The sequence below is a fragment of the Elephas maximus genome, chromosome 15, assembly GCF_024166365.1.
Source record: "Elephas maximus indicus isolate mEleMax1 chromosome 15, mEleMax1 primary haplotype, whole genome shotgun sequence".
Taxonomy (NCBI): domain Eukaryota; kingdom Metazoa; phylum Chordata; class Mammalia; order Proboscidea; family Elephantidae; genus Elephas; species Elephas maximus.
The window spans coordinates 6,070,065-6,098,049 of record NC_064833.1 but is presented as its reverse complement, the minus strand read 5'-3'; the positions used below and the strand labels follow the sequence as shown (position 1 = coordinate 6,098,049).

The 27,985-nt window shown below is 43.2% G+C and overlaps 1 protein-coding gene across 1 annotated transcript in view; it reads right to left on the bottom strand.

Moving 5' to 3' along the window:
* The window catches only part of FAM135B (family with sequence similarity 135 member B), a 289,944-nt gene that overhangs the window by 2,561 nt on the left and 259,398 nt on the right, over positions 1-27,985 (bottom strand). Inside the window, exons 11-18 of the mRNA XM_049853854.1 lie at positions 27,507-27,580; positions 22,159-22,313; positions 12,189-14,253; positions 9,266-9,432; positions 5,848-5,939; positions 4,765-4,862; positions 2,999-3,150; positions 916-1,026 (exon numbers count right to left, since the gene is read on the bottom strand). Of these exons, the coding sequence (XP_049709811.1) occupies positions 916-1,026; positions 2,999-3,150; positions 4,765-4,862; positions 5,848-5,939; positions 9,266-9,432; positions 12,189-14,253; positions 22,159-22,313; positions 27,507-27,580 (2,914 nt within the window). The remainder of the gene's footprint in view (positions 1-915; positions 1,027-2,998; positions 3,151-4,764; positions 4,863-5,847; positions 5,940-9,265; positions 9,433-12,188; positions 14,254-22,158; positions 22,314-27,506; positions 27,581-27,985) is intronic.

Sequence of the window (27,985 nt, the reverse complement as noted above, 5' to 3'; positions counted from 1 at the left end):
AATCTGAGATTTAATGTGCACAGTGAAGGGCAGGGGGCACCCAGCGGAGGCTGAGGTCACTACACCGGGCTTTTGTGCATTAGGGAGAAGACAGTCTTTGTTCACATCAGCCATGGAAACCATGAAGATACATAGCAAGCTACCCTGAACGGTGGCAGATAAGGGGAAAATAAGTGACTAAAAGCCTTTCGGGGTCAGGGGTGTTAAGGTGCTGAGTTCACCTTAATAGGGAGAGTCCCAAAGTGGCTCAAGAACCCGCTCCAGGGGACACAGCAGCCGTGGCTAAGCCAGATTCCCATTCGGGGAGGAACAGAGAGATCAACAGGGTCAGTGTTTACGGAGTGAGGGAGGGCTGTGGCCTGGCCAACGGACTGAGCATGCTCCCTGCCTGGACCTGGAGACCACCCAGCCATGATCACTGCTGCCCTGAGCTCATCCGTGACCTTGGTCAAGTTTCCGGCTCATAACAGAGTGAGGGTGAAGACTGAAGATGTGGCATTGGGCCAGTGTCAGCCCATCCTGTCTCAGAATGACCCTGTCTCTACCGCACTGTACTATGATGGGTATGCTCTCCTATTGGTGGAACGACAGCTGGGTGAGAGACCCGTGGACTGGCTCACAGACCTTGGAACTAACACTGGTGGGAAGTAGCAGCTGTAGCTTCTGTGTGGTGAGATGCCCCCCTACACCCACCTTGGCTCTCGGCCCCTATGGAGACAGGTCAAGAGAAGCTAAGCAATGGGTGGCTGCTGGACCCTTTGATGAAAGGAAGATTCCATGTACTCCATGTCTCCTGGCTGCATCCTTCTCTAAAGCGAGGTCAACATGGCGGTGAGGCCGATTTGTGTCTCAGGAGTGAGGTTTCCAGCTTAAACTCACGAACACAACTGGGCCACTGCAAAGCATGCCACCCACCTGTTTTTTGGCTTAGCTGGTAGAGGAAACATTTGCGTAAATCAGCATGATCCCTGAAGGTCAGTTGCAAAAGGGACCCGGATTTCTTCAATTTCTGCATAAGCCACAAGCCTAGGGGGAAAAATTGGAGCAGAGTCCTTAGGAGGAGATTGTTGTTATGCTGTGAGTTTAGTTAACTTAAAGACAGCAGTAAGCATTTTTAGCAAATGCTGGGGAAGTAAGAGGGGAATTTACATTCACATGTATGGGTGGCAGGCATGAAAAATCACCTGGAAAATGATACGGCAACAGGTGTCATGAAGCCATCCAGACCCTCCAATTCATTCAGTATTCTTTCAGAAATCTAGACTAAGGGTATTGTTGTTGCTGTTGCTGTTGCTGTTAGGAGCCTTTGAGCAGATTCCAACTCATAGTAATCCCATGTGACAGAGTAGAACTGCACACAGGGTTTTCTAGGCTGTAATCTTTACAGGAGCAGATTGCCAGGCCTTTCTCCCACAGAGCTGCAGGATGAGTTTGAACTGCCGATTTTTCGCTTAGCAGTTGCACATTTAACCTTTGTGCCTCTGGAACTCCTTAGCGTAAGTATATAATCCTAAAAACAAAAAGGTATACAAGAGTGCTCCTTATACATCCATTTAGGATGCTGAAAAACTGAGTTAACATTTCCTTTCAGAACCCATGCATTCAGCTATGGTTAAGCGACACTAAGGAGTCACATCCTGAGAGAAGCCGGCATCACCTGGCTCCTGGTAAGAGCTTCCTCACCATCCCCAGCCCCCCAGAGCATCCTGTATTGCAGTCACAGAGACCCGCCTGCAGTTCACTGATTATACCATGCTTCTGTGTCATTACATGTACTGTTCCTTCTGCACAGAAAACTCTTCCCACTATTGGGTATCTTGGAGATACTGCTCATGGGCCTCACCTTCCAGAGTATATTGAGCCTTGCTTCCTTATCCTTCACAATGTCTGTCCCTTAAAACGTAAATAAAATATAAGAGGCTCAAAACTGAGGACTGTGTCATTATATCTCAGCAATCAGCCATATCTGGGTTTACATGCATACTAGTTAATTTCCCCTTCTCTTGCTTAATTCTCAACGATCCTATTTTAGATAGATAGACATAGATAGATAGACGGACAGACAGACAGGCACAGATAGGTAGGTAGGTAGATGGTTAGGCAGGTGGGTATTTTTGTTGTTAATTAGTTGCCCTTGAGTTGGCTCCAATTCATGGCAGGGACTTTATGTGCAACAGAAGGAAGTGTTGCCTGGTCCTACACCACCTTCTTGATCACTGGTATGTTTGAACCCATTGTTGCAGCTATTGTGTCAATCCATCTCATTTAGGTTTCCCTCATTTTTGCTCACCCTCTACTTGACCAAACATGATGTCCTTCTCTGGCGACTAGTCTTTCCTGATGACATGTCCAAAGTAAGCTAGTTGAAGTCTCGCCACCCTTGCTTCTAAGGAGCACTCTGGTTATATTTCTTCTATAGATATACAGACACACACACACTACCTCCCCTTTACACATAAGGAAACTTGAGATGACAGAGAGTGAACTTCGTGGCAGGCTCTTCCCTAGGTGTACGAGTGAGAACTTGCCCCAGGCTAACCAAACTCCAAAGCCCAGCATCCTCCTGCACTATTTTGCCTCTTCAGTCCTTTCTGGGCAGAACCCCAGAGACATCACCTTTTTGCCCACAGGTAGCTGAAGGTAGAAGAGCTCTTGGAAAACACCTAGCAGCCCATAAAGAGGGTCCCTGGTAGCACAGTGGTTAACGGCTCAGACTGCTAACCAAAAGGCTAGCAGTTTGAATCTACCAGCCGCCTCTTGGGAACCCTACAGGACAGTTCTACTGTCTGTCCTATAGGGTTGCTATGAGTCAAAACTGACTGGAGAGCACACAACAACAGCACCCTATAATGAATGGGCCATCTTCTAAGCCTAGGCCTCCATCCCTTGGAGAGGCTCCAGGGTCCCGAGATTCCGTCAAAAAGCTCTCTACCTCTAGTTTCATCTCCCCTCTGGCCTGAATTCATTTTGAGGATGACGAGGCTGGGGACAGTCTTACCTGTGCTAACCAGGGTACTGTTGTTGTACAGGGTCCCCAGGTGAGGCCCAGAAAGTGACAGGAATGTGTGCAGTTTGTTGAGGTAATACCGAAACCGGGGCCGAGTGAGGACCGACCGGATGATGATGTTCCCAAGAGAATGGCCAATGAAGCTGTTTAGAGACAGAAATGCACACGTGAGCTGGACAGCAGCAGGCTGGCTGCTGGAGGGTCCTATGCTGGTGTCACCGAGAGGTCAGCAGCCCTCCACTGCCCATAGGACTTAGTGAAACTAGCGAAGAGAATTCACCAAAAAGCCCAAACCTGTTGCTGGTGAGTTGACTCTGACTGATGGTGACCCCATGTGTGTTTTATAGCCATGGTTTTCCATGGCTATAATCTTACAGAAGTAGATTGCCAGGCCTTTCTTCCAAAGCACCACTGAGTGGGTTTGAAAAAACTGCCAACTTTTCCACTAGTGGTCAAACGCAAATCATTTGTGTCACCTAGGGACCTAGGGGTTTCTAATTCCCCCTCATCAGGTTTCCAAAGCTGGGCCTTGCCAAGCCTCAGGCAGGGTCTTCATGAATGGAAGCTTTTGCTCCCAGTGTGGCCATCAGAGAAGCAGGGGCATGTGACCTGGCTTTGTGTCACTGCAGCAGCCTCCCTTCTGATCTCGGGTGCCCCCTCAGGGTGGGGGTGGGGGTCCTTTCTAAAAGGTACATCTAAGCTCGTTCACAGGATAAAATCTCAGCTCTGTAGCCTAGTTTAGGAAGACCCTCGTGACCTGTCTGCCGACAGCCTCTTGGGCTTATTCATTTATTCTCTCATTCATTGATTTATTCATTCATCAAATCTGTATCAAGCAGCCTGTCCTCAGCCCTACCCTGTACCTCCCCCTCACCTACCCCCCACATGCTCTGCTCCAGGTGTACTGCTGCTCACAGGCAAGTGGACCCAACATCTCATTACACTTAAATTAAATAATTATTCACTAATCCCCTATTCTGTGAGAGGCATGTCTCCCCACTTCTTGTGGCAAGCATAAACTGGGCAAAGAAAGGAAACAAATGTTCGTTCATGAAATCGCATTGTCTTCTCCATGTCCTTTTATTTCTACCTAATCTTTCCAGGCCTCAGATGCCTCACTTGTGAAATGAAGAAGTTATTTATTTATTTATATCTCTGAGGACTAAACGGGATCCTGTATGCTGAGGGCTGAGAACAGCACATGGCACATGGCAGATGCCTCCAAAGTGAAAGCTATCCGCTACCATCCTCACTATCCAAATATCTAAACCCAGTTATTTGTTACACAGGAAAGACAAAAGCAGCAGCCGTTGAAAACCTCTTGTTGAACAGGCAATCTACTCAGATCTCGAACATATGTCTCAGTGATATCCCATTTCACAGACGGAGAAACAGAGGCTCAGAGATGTAGGAAGCTTGCAAAGGTTTTACACAGTTGCCACGTGGGGGAATCAGGATCCAAACGTGTTTGGAAGAACAAGAAGAATTCAAACCTAGAAACTCCGGCTTTTAAGTCCAATACTTTTTCTACTGAGCCACAAAAAGTTGATTCTCCTGTACCCATCCTAAGACATATCTGGGTGTGTCCACTGTCTCTAGTACTCCCTTCTGCTCTGAAGGTAATCTATTTGCTTAAAGCCACAGGTTAACTTATCCCAGGGCTACACGGAAGGCATCGGATCGAATTTGCATACAGCAAGCACTCACAAATGTCCCCCCTCTTCCCACTGCATTAACAACCTGTGGTTCCCTTTTACCTAATTCGGGATATGGAGAGGTTGTACAACTGAATGTGCTGGATGATCTCGTCCAGCAGCCGGTCTGTCATGGTGTCAAAGTCTGCAAATGTGTCCATCTGAGGAAGACAACAGAGTAAAGGTGAGGTGGTGGCTCACAGCAAAGACCCTACTCAGTGTACAAGCCCGTCTTCTTCATTCGACATCATGGAACATCCTGGGGTATGCTCAAGCCTGCTGTTAGGGCTATAGGGTGGGATTCAGCATCAGGAAAGAGAGCCACAGACTGGGCTGTAATAAACCTGGGGGTGTGCTGAAGACATCCAAGTTCCACCTTGTTGTCATGGGTTCTCTGAGTTCTCATCTACTCTGACACTTCAGTAGAACCACACCCCACCTCCCTTGAAACAGCCAAGGCCCACACATCACCCCTGACTCTAAAGAGGTCATAGCCAAACTCCAGGGGTTACAGAGATGTCAGTGACGGCCCCCTTCCCCAAGTAGAGCCCCGTGGAGACCCAAATCATCTATGCTCCAAGCTGCTACCCACTCTAACACCTGGCTCACATGATCCCACTTCTTATTTTTTTTTACAAATTTCTTCACCTGAAAAGGCAAGGGCCACCCCTCCTGAGCAGCTCAGGTCTGACCCTCAAGCAATGCTAAAGCAATGGAAAGGGGCTCTTGAGCCATCTTCTCCCACTCTGGGGCAGTCTAGGAACTGAGCTAGAAACAGAAACCGTTGTTTTTTTCTGCAAATTTCAGGCCCAGTGAACTCACATTGGAGCAAAGAAAGCAGAGTTATCTCATTTCAGAATTGTCAAAAGACTGTGGTTGGGTCCATTATCATTCAGTCCCTCCCCCCCACTACCACCTTTTTTTCTTTTTTCGGGATCCCACTTTTTATTCTTCCCCACTCTCCTGAAATAAAGCAAGAAGTCTTTTCTCTCCAGACCATCCAAGTACATGGGCAGTGCTTTGTGGAAAGGTGCCTCACCCACCCCCCAATCTGTGTGCGTCCCTAAACCATCATTGTGGCTTGAGCAGGCTCAGGTGAGCGATGCCTCAGGGGATCCTTCAGCTCTGATGTTTTTGTTGTCATACCTGATTCTTCTCAGACATTAGGAAGTCCAATTTTCCTCCAGGAAGCCCCAGTTCTATGAAAGTCTTTACCAGTCGGAGATCTGCGCTGTTCCCTAAAAACAACAGATTACCCCACCCCAGGCAGAGTTAGTCATAGAAAAGCGGACACACAAGGGCTCTTTCTCCTTCTTGTCGCATTCCCATTTTTGTTAAGCAGATAATAGCAGCAACTAAAACAAGCCCACACCTTCCTTCCTGCCCCCAATATATACGTAGAGTCTAGTTCTTCCCAGTGGTCCTACCCCAGTAGAATTCCTCCCTGGCCTGTCACACGGGGCTTGTGAACATCCACTCACAGGAACAGTTGGAGGCCCATCACCTCCCCTTTCTTCCTCAGTTAATTGTCTGCCCAAAACATTCTGCGGAGCCTTGGTGGCGCAGTGGTAAAGAGCTATGGCTACTAACCAAAAGGTTGGCAGTTTGAATCCACCAGCTGCTCCTTGGAAACCCTATGGGGCAGTTCTACTCTGTCCTATAGGGCTGCTATGAATCAGAATTGGCCAGACCATAATGGGTTTGGATTTATTTTTTGGTTTAAAACATTTTGCAACTGGTGGCGCCTAATGGCTGATGTGGAATAATCTGGAAGCTACAAATCTTCTCTCAAGTCTCTCACTTAATACGAAGACTACCTACCCAGTCCTGCCACTTAAAGATAATCAGCATGTCCCCAAAACAGGTCAATCAGGACCTTCTTGTCTACAATGGAGTAAAAGTTGTCTTTGAAAACAGGAGTCATGAACAAACTCCAAGAGGCAGAGGAGTGAAAGCTAAATTAAGAATGTGAGGCTGCTGCTAATCACAGAGGCACAAAGAACATCAGAATGAATTTCTGAAATAACACAAATCAGATGGATCCCGTAAAATCTGTGGAGTTCAGACACGTGCTCCTTGAACTAGAAAAGTAACCTTCAAAAGAAACTTGTGTTTGGCATCAGTTGTTTCCGTGATGACTTGTGGCCCAGGTGAGAACTTTTAATTGACAGCTCAGTTTTCTGAAATAGTAAAAATATGGGTAAAAGCTGCTCTACCTTGGAACATCCCTCTTCTCACGTGCGCACAATGAGAATGAAGTAAAAGGCTATGGCCTGACCAGATTTCTTCTTTTAACAAAGGGGCTGAGAGTCTTGTTCCATTTTGACTTAATATCATCTAGGTGAGAGCTGGTGTTGGTGAAGAATACTGAATATACCATGGACTGACAAACAAACAAAAAATGAACAAATCTGTCTTGGAAGAAGTACAACCAGAATGCTCCTTAGAAGCAAGGATGGCAAGACTTCATCTCACATACTCTGGACATGTTATCAGGAGGGACCAGTCCCTGAGGAAGGACATCATGCTTGGGAAAGTAGAGGGTCATCAAAAATGAGGAAGACTCTTAATAAGACGGACTAACACAGTCGCTGCGACGATGGGCTCAAACATAGCAACAATTGTGAAGATGGTGCAGGGCAGGGCAGTGTTTCATTCTGTTGTACACAGGGTTGCTGTAAGTCTGAATTGACTCAATGGCACCTAACACCAACAGGTGAGAGTTGCATACTGGTCGCTTGTGAGATGGTGCTTGTGCATGAATGCTCATGAAGATGCATTGAGCTGATGACTGAGAACGTTATTCTTTTTCTTTATTGAAATCCTTCTGATTGGAAGGTCCAGCTAAAAACTAACGTGTCTTCACTAGTTTATTCCTTTTTAAGAGGGAGAGCAAGTCCCAAGCTTGGAGCCTTCTGACAACAGGACTACCCAAACTTCAGTAAAATTATTTTCTTTTCATTGTGTTTATTTTTATTATTACCATTTTTTTTTTTTTTTGCATAAGTGATTCTGGTTATTTTACTTATGGCAGTGCTTTAAAGTTTCTCTTTTAAATAAACCTATTTTCTTTTAAATAACGTATGTATCGATATACGCTAAGTATCTACAATGGTGCTTGGCCCAGAGTAAGTCATACGTAAGTCCTGACTCTCCTCCTCCTCCTCCTCATTAACCTCCTTCTCATCATCTAGAAAGTATTATCTACAACTGCATTGTTCAACACATCCCCAAATAGACTCGTTGACTAAGTGTCCTCATATCAAATGCAGACTATTGATGCACACAATTACATGCATTGACCCCAGTAGACAGAAGAATTAAGGACATCAAGAAGAGTGCATCATGGAAGCCTCGCACACCACCACACCCTATTTAATGATCATAAGAAGAAAGTGACCACAAGTTTTGCCACTTCTCACTTGTGAGGCCTTGGACAAGTCCTTTCATCTCTTTAATCTTTGATTACTACATTAGAGTTTATACAAAATGGATGTCAAAATTCCTTTGAGAAGACACATTCTACATCCCAATTTTCAGATCAGTTGTGATTTAAACTTGAGCTTGAGGAACAGAGTTAAAACTCCCAGTGCCCCCAATTCACCTCATCACTATGCTCAGACAGTCAAGGAGAGACAACTCCATGAGGGCGTTGGAGGCAAAATACTTTCCTTTTGGTCCAGGCTAAGCTGGAAATTGAAGACATTCAGGCAAAGCATTTGGACTGACGCAGGAAAATTCTACAGAAACTTGACATCTAGAGACTAGGTCATTTTTTTTTTTTTTTGGAGGGGGAGAGAGTCACTTCCCTTGTCCAGCCTCTCTTCCCCACGGCCTCTTCACTACGTATTAGATTTTTTTTTTTGTAGCAAACTCTCTCTATTGATTACACTAAATTGAGAACTTTTCAAGATCAGAAACCATATCTGATATATGCATTCCCAGAACTTGGTAGATTATCTGGTATATAAAATATGCCCCATAAATGAGAGGTAAATAAAAACAGGAAGCAAAGTAGTTTGGGCAACTAACCTGAGTTCCCCACAAGTCCACTCATACATTCCACTCCATTCTTTACTCATAAAAAAAAATATTATTCAATTAATTCAAACACTTCCAATGAGTCATGAGTTCCATGCATGTTTTCATTCCAATTCCATTCCATTTATACTTTCACACATTCATTCACCCACTCATGCAACCCTTCTTTTATTTCATTCATTCATTCAGCCACTAATTATTCATTCCAATTCTTCGCTTATTCAGCCATCAATCATTCATTCCATCCCTTCCTTCATTCATTATACCTATTTATTTATTTGATTCACTATTTCAACTCATTCATTCACTCAGTTATGTATTCCATTTACTCAACTTTTTTTTGTGTGTGCTAGACATTTGCTTTGTGCACAATGCCACACCATGTCTCCAGATCCAGCGTAATCGCTGCCATTCCAGCTAACTGAATGTTTGTTTAACAGATATGTGATCTAAATGAATTCACCAATATTAAAAATTGTATGCTGTACAGAATCCTGAGGAAGAAACATGTCCTAGAACTCACCATCCAGGCCATGGACACAGACAACCAGATGAATCCCGTCTTCCAAATTTTCTTCCTCTTCCTCTGGTGGGAAATATGGTACATCAGAAGCTAGTACAGATAAGTCACTGTACAGAAATCCTTCAATCTTCAGTTCTTTTTTAAATTTTTCTTTGGCCTGATAGAAACTGGAGAATATACTAATTAATCACAAGCCATGCTGTGTGTTCCATGTTGAACAGGAAATGATTTGGGCTGGTATGTGGGAGTAACGAAGATCAGCAAGAGAAGTATCTGCCCAACAGCGAAGGCTGATTATGAGGCCTCAGGGGAGAGGCTAGTGGGGGAAACAAGGAGGCAGAAAAGCAGCCCCCCAGAAACCAAAGACTCTTCTGGTTTGGGTTCTACAGACATTTTTGTGGCTCCCGCATTGAGTAGGAGACTAGATGGTGGAACTTCTAAGATTCTATCCAGCTCCAAGGATCTGTGCAATGTTTCAAAAGATCCTCCCATAGTTAAAGCTTCTTAACCTGGTGTGCATGGCCACTGGCTTGGCCTCCACCTGCTTCTCCAGCATCATCCCCAGCCACACCTAGCCTCTGGAAATAACACCCTTTTTATATAGTAAAGCCTGTGAGAGCCAGAACCTGTATAAGGCAGAAACCTATCAGAGAAAGAAAACTCAAATATTTTCCACTAAAATGAGAAAGAGAAAAGTAGTAAGACTGTACCCTGTCAAAGGCAGAAAACTTGCAAGACCTGGAAAAACAAGGCAGTCCTGTCGGGTACCGGCTGTCACAGGTTTCACTAATTCCCTGCTTGAACCATGTCATCTGGCTTTACCTCTATGCCTTTGTCTGTTTGCCTGGAATGTCTTTCCCACTTGGCTACCTGACAAGGTAGTGGTTAAGAGCATGGACTCTGGAGTTAGACTCCCAAGGTTACCATCCTGTCTTTGAAACTTACAAACTGTGGGCAAACCGCTTAGTCTCTGTGTGCTCAGTCTCCTCATTTGTAAAAGTAGAACAGCATCTTTACCTAATTCATAAAGTTATTTTGTCCATTGACTCATATAATCTATGCAAAATGCCTAGTACAGTAGTTGAAATCCGACAAACAGTAAAAAAAATCTATTATTGGTCATATCCTGATAGCGATAATTGTTTATTTTACCCTCAACCCAGGTGGCAATTTCTCTATAAAGCTTCTCCTGGCCTCCAGCCAAATTCGGTCCATCTCTTCCTGGTTCCATTACGTGCATATGAATCATCACACTTACCCAGTAATTGTTCTCATTTGCATCTCTCATCATCTGTCTTCCTGTTAGACTATCAATGCCATAATGGCCAGGACAATACCGGCCGTACCTTGGATGGTGCCTGGTATGTATTTGTTGAATTGGTAAGTGTCATAGAGTAGGTATTTAATAGTCTTTATAAGACATAAGGTCCTTAGGTAGTCAATTGGCCTAATATTGTCTTTAGAGTTTCTGCTCTACCTCCCAGTTCAGTGAGTAGCGCCTGGGTCTTAAAAGCTTGCTAGCGGCCATCTAAGATACAACAATTGGTCTCTATCTGCCTGGAGCAACAGAGGAAGAAAGAGACCTGGCAAGTGGAGAAGAAAATGATCTACAAGTCCAGTTGCCTCCATGAACTATTTACCTCCATTGCTATGAGGCTGGAAGAAATGGATGGTGCCAAGCTACCATTGCTGAATGTTTTCATAAGGGACCCAGTAGATGAATCTTGATCAAAAGGAGAAAAATTGTAGGATGGAACTTTAAATTCTTATTGGGCAACCAGACTTACTGGATACATTGAGACTGGAGGAACCCCTGAATCAGTTGCCCGGAAACAACTTTTAAGCCTTGAACTGAAATGATCCTACGAAGTCATCTTTAAACAGTTTAGCTCAATTAGTAAAGAATGTTTGCCTTGAACATTCACCTTTTTAAAGAATTATCTATACGAGATCAAACTGACAACAGGATACAGGTGAGAACTTTAAGGGGCTGACAGTCTAAGTTAACAGTGATGAAACAATATGGGGAGGCATCATGAGAATGGTGACACAATGTGAAGTGTGTAACCATTATTAATCAACTGTGCATGCAGAAATTGCTGAACGGGTGTATATTTTTACCAAAAAGAGTCAAAAGTTTACCTGCCTATGCAGCTTCTTTGGGGAATATCATGAATACGTAATCTTCAGCATTTTTCCATAGAGTGAATGCAATTGAATGCTTTGGTAAAATGATTCTCTATATACTTCAGCACATTTATGGCTTATAGTTGGGAGGAGTAATATGAGCACAAACCCAGCCCAAGAATGAAGGTTGGGTTCCTGGCATTGCAAAGGAACAGCAAACTTAAGAACTCACAATCCTGAAGGGGGCCTAGGAGGCAAAGCTGATGCAGAAATCCTACTCCCCCAAAGGTCCTTAAAAACTGCCGTCTCTGAGGTTGCGAAGATGAAGATAAGAGGGTTGTTCATAATAAAGAACACTGAACAGGGTTTAAATGTCCATCTCTGAAGGATTTAATAAATGATGTCACTTCTATAAAATGGAATACTGTTTAAACATTAAAATGATAATGAAAAACTAGATTTATAAACATAGATGTTTCCAATATATTGTAAAATTGAAAAATATGATGTATTTTGTACAGAATGATCCTATTTTTGTATAAAAAGCACAACCAGATATAGACACACGTAGAGAAAAAGTGGAATAACATACCTACACAGTGGAGGTAGGATCATTAACTTTTACTTCTTTATGCTTCTCTGTATTTTCTTATTTTTGCAATATGCATATATTACTTTATTTAAAACAGAAGATAACCATGACTTTAATTTTGAAATAATTATGCATGGAATTGAGAAATGTGTGGAAAAAACACAGAATACTGATCTGGGATAGACAAGCCACCAGCAAGCTTACCTAAACATTCTTTCACTGACTTCTCCCTCCAACCTGCTGGCATGTGTGGAGACAACTCCAAAGGAGCCCAGGGGTTGATGAGTGATGGGGAACGGCGTCTGTTTGGAAGAGAATCCAGCCCTGGCAGGGGTCTCCTTGAGCACAGATGAGAAAGGGAGACATGTAGCAGTGCAGGACACAGATAAGTTAACCACCTCCACAGCCTTTAGGCTGTCCAGGGGAAAGGTCTCTGGAGCGTTCAGTGGGGACACGGTGATGGAAGTGCCTGCCTTCAGCTCTTGGTTTTCAGATTCTTGGAAGTGGGTGGAGTGATTCACAGTGGGGCACATGGTGCCTGCTTTATGTTCAGTCCCAGGTGAGGCATTAGCTCCTTTAGTAAATGCTGTGTCATCAGTGATGCGTGGTAAGCTACTTGGATCCCCTGTTGGATCTAGGTCAATGGCATCAGTGGCTGATGCACAGCTCCATACAGGCACCTTATGGTGGACAATATCCTCAACATCTGAAATGGTGCTGTCGGAAAGAGCTCTCTCCCCAACACTCAAGTCTTTAGGCATGCCCTTTGGGGTCTCCAATACCGTTCTATGGAAAGATCTGTCCCTAGGTTTTTCAAGTGCTATGATGCGTGGTATTTTTAAATTAAGACCTTTGGTATCAACATCTGGGGGGTTATCAGTTCTACCACCAGGACTACAGTGTCCTTGAGGATCCAACTGACTCTCTTTACCTTTAGGGATGTCTATGTAACCAGGGTCTTGGTGGTCATCAGCATCTAAAACTATCTCTACAAGGGAATGATCTATCTCAGCATCGTGGGTTCTAGTGCCACCACAAAGTTGGGAGCAGTTTCCTGGGGAATCTATGCTCTTGGTGTGCACATCCAAAGCTTCAGCAAGACCCCCGCCTTGCTGCATGGTGTCTGTGTCTTCAGCAGACTCCTCTGGGCTACTGATTTGGGGTGCAGACACAGACTTGGTCAACTTGGTGAGTGCCAACTCCCGTTCCTCCTCCTCAAAGGGCAAAGAGCTGATGGAGGTGAGAGAAGCCTGGATGCCGCTGGGCAAACTTGTGTTGCTTTCTGTGTGCCCACCCTCCAAGGAGTTCCTGTGGAGGGCATGTCTTCGAACCAGCTGGTGCAAGACTTCTCGGTCACTGGGCAAATCCAGAGCCCTGCTCCGGGCATCAGACCAGGCGACTGAGCTTGGCTCACTCTCAATGCCAGAGTCGGATATGATAGAAGAAGATCTCTTGATGACCCCAGAAAGTACTAACACTTCCTCCTGTTCCTCTGTGTGGGGGTCCTTTAGGGAAGACCTAATGTCCAAAGGGTCCCTCAGAATAGAGCTTAGTGGATCACAGGGCTCGGAGGGAATGGGTTTCAGACTTAGCAGCACCATCTTACCTTCTTGTTCTACTCTCTTTCCAAGAGGACTTAATTCGTGGAGTGGTGTCTTTTCAGAACAGATGGCATTTTGATGGCTTCCACCTGCTGCCATTTTGTTTAACACAGTTCTGTCTAATTCATAGCTATCTCCTGAGGCCCCAGTCTCGCACTGAGCACTAATGACCACCATGGGTTCGACTACCATGGGCTCAACCACCATGGGCTCGACCACCATGGGTTCAATTCTGCAGGGGTTCTTACTGCTCGATTTCACATCAATGTAGGTCAGTGCTGGGACCTGCCCATCATCTGGACCCAGACTCTTTATGGGCATGTCTATATCTGCCAGTGGATGTGTTCTAACCTCAGACCTTTGGCCTGTCCAACATTCTTCTTCAGGCAAACTTGCTTTGTTCTGAAATTCACCAATTGTCAGATACACTTGTGATTCAGAGCACAGGACTGCATGATTTGGTGTGGCCTCATTCTCACCTAGACCTGGGCCCCTAATAAGCTCTTCATCAGAGTCCATGTGGGGTGGTTTCCTAGAGGCCAAGACAAGGTCTTCCATGAAAGACGATTTGCTATTTACATCATGGTTCTCTTCTCTGTGTTTTAGATTCTTTCTTGAGGGACTTGTCACTGGAACATCAAAATTAGGATAAATATTCAAGTTATGCCCTACAAAAATAAAAAAAGAACAAGAAAAATGTTATAGTTTAAGAATCTATGTTCACAAGTTATCCAAATGCCTAGTGCAAAGTGGTCAAGTGGTATCATTCTTGATTTACTTTTTACTTATTAAAGCCTTTCTAATGATTCCTACTTGTAAATATTAAACCATTTATTCATCCATGCTATGCTTAGTGTTTAGCAAGTAGAAAAAGAACTTTGGAGCTAGGAAGGCCTGGTTTTGAATCCTGACATTGCCATTTATTAGCCTGGGGACCCTGGACAATTATGAAATTTAAATAAGTTCTTTTATACTGGAGGTCATCTTCCTCAACTCTAGGCTGGGCAGATTCATAGTAACCAGCAGCTGCCTCACAGGTACAACTCAGAGTAAAGATATGAATGATGCTATATATAAGGAAAAAAGATTTCTGCTTTCTCTGGTGAAACGCTGCCAAGCCTGAGCTCTGTAACAGGGGGAATATCCTAAGTGGCATTCCAGTCATAAATAAGTTCCCAGAATCACCTTGGCCTTCACAGTTAGATGGGCTGGAGCCAACCTATGATCTTCCTTTTTTTTTTTTTTCATTTTTCTTTATGGTGAACCTCTCACTCAATCATCGTGGAGTAGGTATGTGTTTGAGGCGTGTGCTCATTTTAGATTATTTATAGAATCTGTGGAGTTTCGGGTACACTCCGCATTCAAGCCATGGTACCGTATCGGACCATGAAAAATATTATTTTAATATCAAAATTGAACTCTTTTACCTCCTTTTTTTTCTCCACTGTACTGAAGGAAGGGAATGCAAATATATCTGATAACCTTTGGGAAGGTCTGGATTCCAAGGCAGCCAGGACTTTGAGGCATGGAGAAATAGCTCTTTATTTGCTAGTATCCTTGCCCTGAGGTTGAAGAATCCTCAGATTATTGTGAAACAAGAAGGTTAAGAAAAGCAGATAACTTGGTCAAAGTAGTTTTGGAGACATGGATGATCAGGAGAGAAGCTGTGAGGAGATGGCCCTGGAGAGATACCAGGTCCCTGAGAGTCATGCTTTGTAGTTCTTCCAGGAAGTGGGACCATAAGTGCTGGGGTTCCCAGACTCAGTAGAGTCCCATGTCCCAAGCATGTTATGGAAACTGCAGACAGTTTCCTGAAATACTATGTGGCTGTGGTCAAGGCATGGCTTAGAGAATCATTCCTGGGCAGATGGCCCTAGAAATACCTTTCCCAGCCATGTCTTGCTGCCATTCAAGATTCTGGGACACTGACACGATAGGTGATGGTAGAACAGGCTGTTCAGCCATCTCTTGAACAGAACCTGTGCCAGTTTTTCCTTCCTTAGCCTGTCTCTTTCTCAAGTATGATTTTGCTGCTAACTCCTCTAAAAGTTAAATGTTAACCAATGTTTCCGCTAGGACTGTGGAAAACAAGTGATATCAATCTAAGCCTGTCAAACAGGAGGAAGGATGGTGCCAGCCACCCCTGGGCTGATGGGATAATGGCAGGAAAAGACGAACATGTTTGAAATATGACCACCAAAACCAAACAGAAAGAGAATGCACATTCCACAAGTTCTTAAAACCTATGGCTCCTTTTCCCTTTAAAACCTAGCGGGTCTACAGTTTCTTGAGACAGACAGGAGGAGATCATTCCCCTCTGTCTCCACATTGTTGTTGTTGTTGTTAGGTGCCGTCAAGTCAGTTCTGACTCATAATGACCCTATGCACAACAGAAAAAAACACTGCCCGGTCCTGCGCCATCCTTAAAACCGTTGTTATGCTTGAGCTCACTGTTGCAGTCACTGTGTCAATCCACCTCGGTGAAGGTCTTCCTCTTTTCCGCTGACCCTGTACTCTGCCAAGCACGATGTCCTTCTCCAGGGACTGATCCCTCCTGACAACATGTCCAAAGTATGTAAGACGCAGTCTCGCCATCCTTGCCTCTAAGGAGCATTCTGGTTGTACTTCTTCCAAGACAGATTTGTTCGTTCTTTTGGCAGTCCATGGTATATTCAATATTCTTCGCCAACACCACAATTCAAAGGCATCAACTCTTCTTCAGTCTTCCTTATTCATTGTCCAGCTTTCACATGCATGTGATGTGATTGAAAATACCATGGCTTGGGTCAGGTGCACCTTAGTCTTCAGGGTGACACCTTTGCTCTTCCACACTTTGAAGAGGTCCTTTGCAGCAGACTTACCCAATGCAGTGCGTCTTTTGATTTCTTGACTGCTGCTTCCATGGCTGTTGATTGTGGATCCAAGTAAAACGAAATCCTTGACAACTTCAATCTTTTCTCCATTTATCATGATGTTGTTCATTGGTCCAGTTGTGAGGATTTGTGTTTTCTTTATGTTGAGGTGTAATCCATACTGAAGGCTGTGGTCTTTGATCTTCATCAGTAAGTGCTTCAAGTCCTCTTCACTTTCAGCAAGCAAGGTTGTGTCATCTGCATAACGCAGGTTGTTAATGAGTCTTCCTCCAATCCTGATGCCCCGTTCTTCTTCATATAGTTCAGCTTCTCGGATTATTTGTTCAGCATACAGATTAAATATGTATGGTGAAAGAATACAACCCTGACGTACACCTTTCCTGACTTTAAACCAATCGGTATCCCCTTGTTCTGTCCGAACAACTGCCTCTTGATCTATGTAAAGGTTCCTCAAGAACACGACTAAGTGTTCTGGAATTGCCTTTCTTTGCAGTGTTATCCATAGTTTATTATGATCCACACAGTCAAATGCCTTTGCATAGTCAATAAAACACAGGTAAACATCCTGCTGGTATTCTCTGCTTTCAGCCAGGATCCATCTGACATCAGCAACGATATCGCTGGTTCCACGTCCTCTTCTGAATCCATCCTGAATTTCTGGCAGTTCCCTGTCAAGATACTGCTGCAGCTGTTTTTGAATAATCTTCAGCAGAATTTTGATTACATGTGATATTAATGATATTGTTCTATAATTGCCACATTTAGTTGGATCACCTTTCTTGGGAATAGGCATAAATATGGATCTCTTCCAGTCAGTTGGCCAGGAAGCTGTCTTCCATATTTCTTGGCATAGACGAGTGAGCACCTCCAGCTCTGCATCCATTTGTTGAAACATCTCAAGTGATATTCCATCAGTTCCTGGAGCCTTTGTTTTTTGCCAGTACATTCAGAGCAGCTTGGACTTCTTTGTTTAGTACCTGATCATATGCCACCTCTTGAAATGGTTGAACATCGACTAATTCTTTTGGTATAATGACTCTGTGCACTCCTTCCATCTTCTTTGGTGCTTCCTGTGTCGTTTAATATTTTCCCCATGGAATCCCTCACTATTGCAACTCAAGGCTTGAATTTTTTCTTCAGTTCTTTCAGCTTGAGAAACACCAAGCGTGTTCTCCCCTTTTGGTTTTCCATCTCCAGCTCTTTGCACATGTCATTAGAATACTTTGTCTTCTCATGAGGCCCTTTGAAATCTTTTGTTCAGTTCTTTTACTTCATCAGTTCTTCCTTTTGCTTTAGCTGTTCGGCACTCAAGAGCAAGTTTCAGAGTCTCCTCTGACATCCATCTTGGTCTTTTCTTTCTTTCCTGTCTTTTCAGTGACCTCTTGCTTTCTTCATGGATGATGTCCTTGATGTCATTCCACAACTCATCTGGTCTTCAGTCACTAATGTTCAATGCATCAAATCTATGCTTGAGATGGTCTCTCAATTCAGGTGGGATATGCTCAAGATCATATTTTGGCTCTCGTGGACTTGCCCTGATTTTCTTCGTTTCAGCTTGAACTTGCATATGAGCAATTGATGCTCTGTTCCACAGTCGGCCCCTGGCCTTGTTCTGACTGATGATATTGAGCTTTTCCATCGTTCTCTTTCCACAGATGTAGTCAATTTGATTTCTGTGTGTTCCATCTGGCGAGGCCCATGTGTATATTCGCCGTTTATGTTGGTGAAAGAAGGTATTTGCAATGAAGAAGTCGTTGGTCTTGCAAAATTCTATCATTTGATCTCCAGCATTGTTTCTATCACCAAGGCCATATTTTCCAACTACTGGTCCTTCTTCTTTGTTTCCACCTTTCGCATTCCAATTGCCAGTAATTATCAATGCATCTTGATTGCATGTTCGATCAATTTCAGACTGCAGCAGCTGATAAAAATCTTCTATTTCTTCATCTTTGGCCCTAGTGTTTGGTGCGTAAATTTGAATAATAGTTGTATTAACTGGTCTTCCTTGTAGGTGTATAGATATTATCCTATCACTGACAGTGTTGTACCTCAGGATAGATCTTGAAATGTTCTTTTTGACGATGAATGCAACACCATTTCTCTTCGAGTTGCCATTCCCAGCATAGTAGACTATATGATTGTCTGATTCAAAATGGCCAACACCAGTCCATTTCAGCTCACTAATGCCTATGATATTGATGTTTATGCATTCCATTTCATTTTTGATGATTTCCAATTTTCCTAGATTCATACTTCGTACATTCCAGGTTCTGATTATTAATGGATGTTTGCAGCTGTTTCTTCCCATTTTGATTCATGCCACATCAGCAAATGAAGGTCCCGAAAGCTTTACTCCATCCACGTCATTAAGGCGACTCTACTTTGAGGAGGCAGCTCTTCCCCAGTCATCTTTTGAGTGCCTTCCAACCTGGTGGGCTCATCTTCTAGCACTGTATCAGACAATGTTCCAATACTATTCATAAGGTTTTCGCTGGCGGGTTTGGAATGCTTTTCAGAAGTAGACTGCCAGGTCCTTCTTCCTAGTCCATCTTAGTCTGGAAGCTCAGCTGAAACCTGTCCTCCATGGGTGACCCTGCTGGTATCTGAATACCAGTGGCAATAGCTTCCAACATCACAGAAACACACAAGCCGCCCCAGTACGACGAACTGACAGACACGTGGGGGTTGTCTCCACATATGGGTATATATATAATAAAGTTCTTGCCACCCACCTCACCCCTGTCTCAAGAATTGGCTGTTCGTAGCAGGTGGCTCTAACTTGTGAATTTGCGGTAACAATGGCAGAGGGCTAGAGAAGTCAGCCCCAGATAGCCTGAAGTTGACTTTCCCATGAAAGCTGCCAGATGAGGAGTCAGAGCTGAAGTTGATTGATTAAAAAAAAAGTGCACTATTATTGCACACATGCACCCAAAACCAAAAACCCACTGCCGTCCTGTTGACTCTGATTCATAGCAACCCTCTAGGACAGAGTAGAACTGTCCCATACAGTTTCCAAGGAGCAGTTGGTGGATTTGAACTGTCAGCCTTTTGGTTAGCAGCCAAGCTCTTAACCATTGCACCATCAGGGCTCCTATGCATATGAATAGAAAATGTATAATTTGATATTAGAGGATTTGATAATGAATGATTATTTTAAGTTTTTTCTTTAACTTTTCAAATTTTCCATAGTTAAATTATATGACTATTGTGGGTGTGAATTTTAAGAATGTAAGGTGTTGACTTCTCTGAATTAGATGACTTCAGACCTAAATTAAAACCTCATTCTAATTTAAACTAAGATTTTCATTTCTGTTCTTCTAAAGAAACCATTCTGTCTTTTGTCAAAGTTTTACTGCTTGAAAAACAAATAAGGCAGAAGTCAGAATTTCTAATCTGAATAAGGAATTTCCTGGTGCATGTTAAGAATGTTTACACAGCTGGCCTCAAAGAAGGTGACTTGATCAACAGGAGATTAGAGAATAGGACTAATAATGTTAAGTGAAATTAGAACTTATAACTTTATAGCCAGATAGGTATATAACAAGCCTTAGTTCCGTGTTCTGACTCCCAAATTAATTTTCACTCTTTAGAATTTTCCCACTGTGTTTCTGCTAGTTCTTTGCAAATTGGTAACTAGATAGAGACTAACTTTGTTGAAATAAGCTATAAAAGTCTTGACTGTCTGTAATACAAAGAGTGCACAGGTTCCAGCTTTAATTTATGTAAATATACTTACTATCTTAACTGCTTTCAGGGAATTCATCCAGTGAATGCGTTGGTGCTAATTCACTCCTTTTTATCCAGATGGGCAATGTTTACATTTCAAAAAGCTTCAGATTTAGAGCTAATTTAATCTTCACTCTTTCCTAACATGGTTCACTTTACATTTCAAGGACTCCAACTAGGTTTGACTCAGCCTGCAATCCATCACTAAACCCCCACATCAAGAATGTTAATATGTCTCACTTTAGAAATATTGCCTTAGTCAACTTGTATCAGGAGTAAGAGATTTGTGTTAGACTAGAAATTAACGTTAAGGAAGTTTGTAGTTTGACCTCCTTGTAAATTTCTCCTTCCTTCTCCTGCAACCTCTTTCATGTGACACCATTTGCATTTGTTTACCTGTTAAATTCCCCACTGTACTACCTGCAAGGCAGAACACGCACTGCAATCTATATTGAATGCCATGTGTTTCTCCATTTCGTGAAATGAAATTATTCCTTCAATAAAAATTGTGTTTTAATTTCTATCAGAGCATTGATCTAGTGTTTACACTAAGATATTTCAACAAAGATAAGCATATATACATATGTACACACACCGCAAACATTCCACACACACACACAAAGTGTCAATGTAGTTTTAAGTTTAAGTTGGCTGAGCTACCATTTCTAAGCTAGCACACATTTTATTTGTTATACAATGTGTTGACACTAGATGTCAGAGTACAACCAAGAACCAAATAGCAGAATCTATTTGCAAGGTTGTATTGTCCTTGTGGAAACCCTAGTGTTGTAGTGGCTGAGAGCTATGGCTGTTAACCAAAAGGTCGGTGGTTTGAATCCACCAGGTGTTCCTTGGAAACCCTATGGGGCAATTCTACTCCATCCTACCAGGTCGCTATGAGTCAGAATAGACTCAATGGCAACAGGTTTGTTTTTTTTGGTTTGGTTGTCCTTGGAAGTCACTTAGACTTGTAAAACATTCTATAAATCTCAGAGTGTAGAAACTCTAACATTTAATATTTTGGCCCATCATGTAAACAATGCCCATGCACCCCATGTACAATGGTTTAAAACACCCCACAAAGATACAGCTGAGCAAAGCAGGGGTTTTGGTGTAACAGTGAGTTGGCTTTGAATGCTGCCTCATATAAGCTGCGTGACCTTGAATAAGTACTTATAAACTCCTGTGCCTCAGTTTATCGTCTGTGAAACAGGGCTCATGAGATTGCTTACAGGACTGAAGAGATAAATCACATGAAACCTCCAGCACAGAACCTGGCATTTATGAAGGATCACAGGAGTATCTGCAGTCATTTATTGAGTGTCCATGCACAAGGCTGTAGACAGAGCAGTGGGCTGATATTGCCCAGTATGTACTAGCCTCTCTCCAGCAGGCCCATCCATTCATTAACAAATTCTGCACAACACCAACCAACCAGACTGTGATTGGATTCATACCTACAAACAAATACAGTCAAACTCGCTATCGTTTCTCCCTGAGATGAGTCATCCGTCTATCTGTTTATTTACTGAACCCAGTTGCCCAACTTTATTGCTTGGCTCCTGAAATAAAATGGGCACTTCATGGGCATTTTCACTGAATGCCATTAAAATTCAGCTAGAAATGATTTTGCGCATATCAGGTAAGGAGGGATATTCATATATCACATCCCTCTGGCGAGATGAGAATTTGGTTCCCAGTTTGTGTGTGAAAACACTGAGGCACTGGCTATAATTCCATCCAGAAGGATGGGGTGGGGTAGGGTGCTTTGTTGGATTGATTTGTCAACTGCACTTTAATAAAGTCATTTCAAACAACTAGCTTAACCTTATAGGATCTTGTTTCTCCTCTATGAACTGATGGAATACTTCATTAGTTTGGCTCCACTAGGTGGCTGTTGGGATAGAAATAGGGTAACAGATTGCAACCCACTGACAAGCCTTTTTCTTGAGTCTTTCCAAAGAAAAGGCCCACCTGTGGCAGGGCAGTCCACATAACGGTCCTCAAAGATCACGGGCAGGGTGCTCCAGTCACCATCGATGTCTGGACACTCTGCAGGCAGTGGGGGCATACTGGCCAGGTACTCCGAGTTCCGGACATCCAGGGACAGCTGGCTGTGGGTCTGTATTCTGGGGGCAGACAAAACCAGGTGAGCACCATAGTAAAGATTAAATGCTTAAAAATTATTATACCATCTCTCCAATCCTAAGAAAACGTTCAGAAAATCTGCCCATCTCTATGTCCATCCATGGTTCCTCTCCCCCACCCATCTACCTCAGCTCTCAAAGCCATAATCTTTGCATCCAAAACTGGTCTAGGTACAAAGCATGCAGAGGACACGGATTGTATGATTAGGTGAAGCACAAGGGAACAGCAAAGACCAAAGACATGAAACAGTACAATCTGCCCCACTTCTCCCCTACCGCCAGCACTTTTCACAGCCCCTCATCTTACTTGATTTTTTCCACAATATGTATCACCTTCTAACATACATATAACTTATTAATCTATAGTGCTTATTGCTTAGCATCTGTTTTCCCCCATGTGCTGTATCTTTTGTTCCTTTATGTATCCCAGGTGCCTTGAACAATGCCTAGCATACAGAGGACCATCAATAAATACTAGTACAATGGATGGATGAATCAACACAGTGTATGAAAGGAAGTAGGAGATGTTGCATAAGACCAGATCCTCAGAAGGGTGGACTGGAAGAATGGCTGCTGGGATTGACAACAAAGATCATTTGGGGCTGGAGTGTGAAGTTCCTTGAGACTCTTGTTGAGTCTAGATGTCCTGTGTGGACAACAGTGGAACAGTGCAATCCGTTAAGCCAAGAAATGCCACATCAAGTCTAAGTTTTATGAAGATAATTCTGACCAGAAAGTGAGTCTGTGAGTGTGTTTACATGTGTGGTCTGTATGTGTGTGTTGGTGCATGTGTGCATGCATGTTTTCATGTGTGTGGTGCACATGTGTGTTTGTATGTGTGTCGGTGTACATGGATACATACATGAAGGTGTTCCTGCATATGAGTGCAAGTGTGTGCATAAGCATGTGGTAGGGTGACAGTGGGGAAGAAAAGAGTATAGGATGAGAGGAGCCAATTGGGAGACACAAAAATATTTAAAGAAAGAGATAACCTTAGATCTGGACTAAGGAAGCTGAAGTGAGGATGTGGGGAGAAATTGGAGTCTAGCTCATTTTTAGCAAAATTGGGAATAAATCCTGATTTTTGGACTAATTCTCCAAGGTCCTGCATGATCCTCCATCCCTGCCATCTCTGTGATTTACCTCCTCACCTCCTTCCTTATACACAACCCCAGCCCCACTGGCTGTCTCCTTGATCCCTGACACAGCTGCAGGTTCTGCCCTGAGTATAAGTGTACAGATAAACAGAGATACAGTTCATGTTGCTGACGTTGTTGTTAGGTGCTGTCAAGGTGATTCTGAATTATAATAACCCCATGTGACAGAGGAGAACTACCTCATAGGGTTTTCTAGGTTGTGACCTTTATGAGAGCAGATCACTAGGTCTTTCTCCTGCAGAGATTCTGGGTGGGTTCAAACTGCTAACCTCTCAGTTATCAGCCGAGTGCTTAACCACTGCACCAAGAGCTCTGAGATATAGATATATAATTACATAATTATAAAATTCCATAACATTTAAAATCACTCTAGAGGGTAAGTATCATGATCTCCTAGATATCTGAAGTGCTCAATCTCTCACCAGCTTCAGGTCGCTGCTCAAATGTCACCTTCTCAGGGATGGCTTCCCTGACAATTCTATTAAACAGCACTCCCTGTCCCTCTCACCCTGATATATCATTCTCCATAGCACTTATTATTTGGTATATCATAGTTATTTGTTTTCTTTCCATCACTAGAATGTAAGGTCCATGAGATAGGGAATTTATCTATGTTGTTCATGGCTGAAGATACAACACCCAAAAAATATCTGGCACACAGTCAACAATAAATAGATATTTGCTGAATGAATGAATCACCCTGACTGTCAGCAAAGAAACTGAAGCTCAGAAAGGTTCAGTAGCTAGTTTGATGTCATTGGTATTAGAAATATTAGAATCTAGATTTCAAACCAAATATATGAAATTTGAAATGACAAGATCTTTCCACCATACCAATTTTCCAGTAAAAAAATTTAATAATAAATCATAATTACTATGTTTATCCTGGTCCACAAGATACCACATGACCTGGTGCCTGCCTACCACTCTGCCCCTACCTCCCATCCCTTCTCCAACTTGCTCACTCCATGTAGCTACTGTTGCCTTCTTGCTGTTCTTCAAACCCTTTGTGTTCTCATATAAGGGCCTTTACTCCTAACCAGTCTTCCTATAACTTGCTATAACCCCAGTCTCTGTTAAATGTCATATCATCAAAAAGACTTCTTTGATCACACTGGCTAAAACAACCCTTATCCCACACTCAAAGTTGTGTTGGAGCCAGTTCAGACTGGCTCACAAGAGCTGATTGTGCACATAGCTTCCCAACTCTGCATTCAGTGGTAATCACACAGGTGGCTTAAGATCAGCCATCGTAGGTGTATTTACACCAGGGAAATTGGTAAAAACCACAAACTAGAGTTTTTTGTTTTGATTTTCTGAGAGCTGGTTATTGGAAGACATTGACCAAGACATTGGCCACACCCTTTCTCATCCTCATCTATGCCCTTACCTCGCTTTATTTGTCTTTACTTGTCACAACTTGAAATGCTACAATTTATTTATGTCTTGCTTGTTTCTCCACTAGAATGAGCAGCCCATGGGGACAGAGTTGTTGCTTTGTTTGCTGCAGTATTCCCAGTGTTTACATGCATCATAAACCTCCCTTTAACTCATCATCGTCTATGTTTTCTGAGCAGAAAGTCTGTGGCGGGTACTGAATACACTAGGGTCCATATGCATTGATCATCTCATTGGACCCTCAAAAGTATATCTTTCCCATTTTGTTGATAAGACTAAGTAAGGTTAAAAAAAGGAAAGGAAGAAAAAAAAAAAACTTTTCAAAGACACACTACAAGCAACTGAAAGTCAAGGGTTTTAAACTCAGCCCGTCTGAACACTCTTCTTTCCCACTTTGTACAGTGGTTGGCATCCTACTATAGGTCTTCCAGGAGAGTTGCTGTTATGTGCAGTCGAGTCAATCTTGAGTCATAGCGACCCCATGTGACAGAGTAGAACTGCCCCATAGGGTTTCTTAGGCTGTAATCTTTATGGGAGCAGATTGCCTGGGCCTTCTCCTGGGGAACCACTGGGTGGGTTTGAACTGCCAACCTTTTGGTTAGCAGTTGAGCTTTTTAACTGTTGTGCCACCAGGGCTCCTTCCAGGAGAGTAGTTTCTGGTATGTCATCACCCCCATGTGTGCTTTCGTTCCTTGAGAGCACGACCATGGCCTGGGCATCTAAGCATTACCTATTTTTGTGGTGACCTTGGGACACAGATGTCATGCAGGAATCCTGATTTCTAATATTTTGTTCAGTGGCCCTCAAAATCATATTTAGATGTGTCATATTAGTCATTCTGATTTTAGTTTTGGAAAATATCTTCAGCCAGTTGTAGCTGGGGACTGGAGTGAACCATGCATAAACGAGTCAGCAAGTGAGTGAAAGACTCGAGATATTTCTAGACAAGCTATTTTAACATGCAAGTATTTCTCCTCAGTGTCCCTCTCACTGTCAGAATCCATGAGGCAAATCGTAAATGTCACTGTACTTTACAAACAGAATGAAGAGTGAGGAGAAAATAAAGTTACAAAGATGACCGTGGAAGGATCTCCCAGTGTTTTAAATGATGGATGAACCTCAAGTGTTTCTGCTGCTAGATTTGCTGGGGCATCCAAAGCAGGCTTATCCACATGTATCTGTGGAGGTGGACCTACCACTCAGAAACACCACCACCTTGGACCTCTGTGGCACAGGTCCCAGCACCTGGGGAGAAGCTCTGCTCCTGCCTAAGAGGGAAATCTATAAGAGAGGACCGCCTCATCTTTCTGGAAGCCCTTGACTAATTTTCTTGAGCACTTTAATTTTATCTGGAAGAAGGCCACTCCCCCCCCCCACAAAAAACAAAACAAAACATTGTCATCCGGTCTATTCCAAATCATAGTGACCCCATAGGACAGAGCAGAACTGCCTCACAGGGTTTCCAAGGCTGTAATCTTTACAGTAGACTGCCACGCCTTTCTCTCGTGGAGTGGCTGGTGGGTTCAAACCACTGACCTCTTGGTTAGCAGCCAAGCACTTTAACCACTGTGCCACCAGAGCTCCTTGGAAGAAGGTAAACTTAGAAATTCATCAATCCTCCTAATTAGGCATTTCAGGTTTAATTTTTATGCTAAATGCATTTCTTAGCTGCCTGCTGCAGAGTCCCAGGTCAGCTCTGCTTTTTCTGATAGCTTGTGGCCACACCACCTGCTTCTAATTTATTTTGCAAAGTGGACTCAGCACAGATGTCTTCAGGGACCTAGGAGTCTTGATTCTGGCCCACAGAGCCATCACAACCCTCAACAAAAGAAAGCTGTGGCTATTGACCTTCTCCACCCCCTGCCAGCACCAGCCTCTGCAGTTTGCCTGACTCTTGTCTCTGCAGAGGAAACACCACAGACAGAATGTGCAGAGATCGGTGGGCTTGTCTCCTTCTCTGCCAGACGGGAACAGAAAAAGTAACTTTGAAAGTTCTAGAATATGCAAATGTACAGAAACCAAAGTTATATTAGTGATTACCAGGGGCAGGAGGGAGGGGGAAAAGAGGAGTCATTGTTTAGGAAGCGGTGAGTTTCTGTTTATGGTGAGGGGAAACTGGCAACAATCATGGGTGATGGTTATACAACATGATTGATTCACTGCTATCATGCAAAAAAACGTCACTGCTATGATGTCATTGCTATCAACGTGAAAAATGTTGAACTGGCAAATGTTACATATATATCCAACCAAAAAATAAATAACCCTTTGCCATCGAGTTGATTCTGACTCATAGCAACCATGTAGGACGGAGTAGAACTGCCCCATAGGGTTTCCTAGGTTGTAAATCTTTACGAAAGCGGACTGCCACATCTTTTTCCTGTGGAGTGGCTGGTGGATTTGAACCACCAACCTTTCTGTTAGCAGCTGAGTGCTTAATCATTGTGCCACCAGGGCTCATATACATATAAATACACACACACATATATACATATTTATATATACACACACACACACATATATACACAACAATAAAAACGCTTTTTTAAAAAAGTAACTGGTCAAGAATGTCTTGAGCAGCTACTGCTAGGGGTGAGGTGGAAATGCAGTGGATACATACAGATTTTCCTGGAAGGTCAGGACTGCAAGTTTTTGGTGCTCCATGTAAAAGAAAGCCTCGGAAAACCTTCGGACCTGAGGAATGAGACAATGTGGGCAGCGTAAGCCTGTAGGTGAGTGTTCTAGCCACTTTTAAAAGAAAACTGAGGCTCAAGGAGGTAAGGCCGACAGGACAGCTGTGCCCACAAACCCAGGTTTCCACACCAGGGTCTTCTAACTTCCACAGCTGCCCTTTCTTATCCATACTCTGAGCCCAAACCTGGCTCATGGGAGCAGTTCAATGGATGCTAACGAATCCAGTCTTGCAGCTTTCTATCATTTTTATGTTTAGTTCATATTTGTTCTACTAGAAGATGAGCCCCTTGCATGAATACACACACACACACACACACACACAGTTGTTGTCAAGTCAGCTCTGACTCATGGCAACCCATACGTGTCAGAATAGAACTGTGCTCCATAGGGTTTTCAATGGCTGAT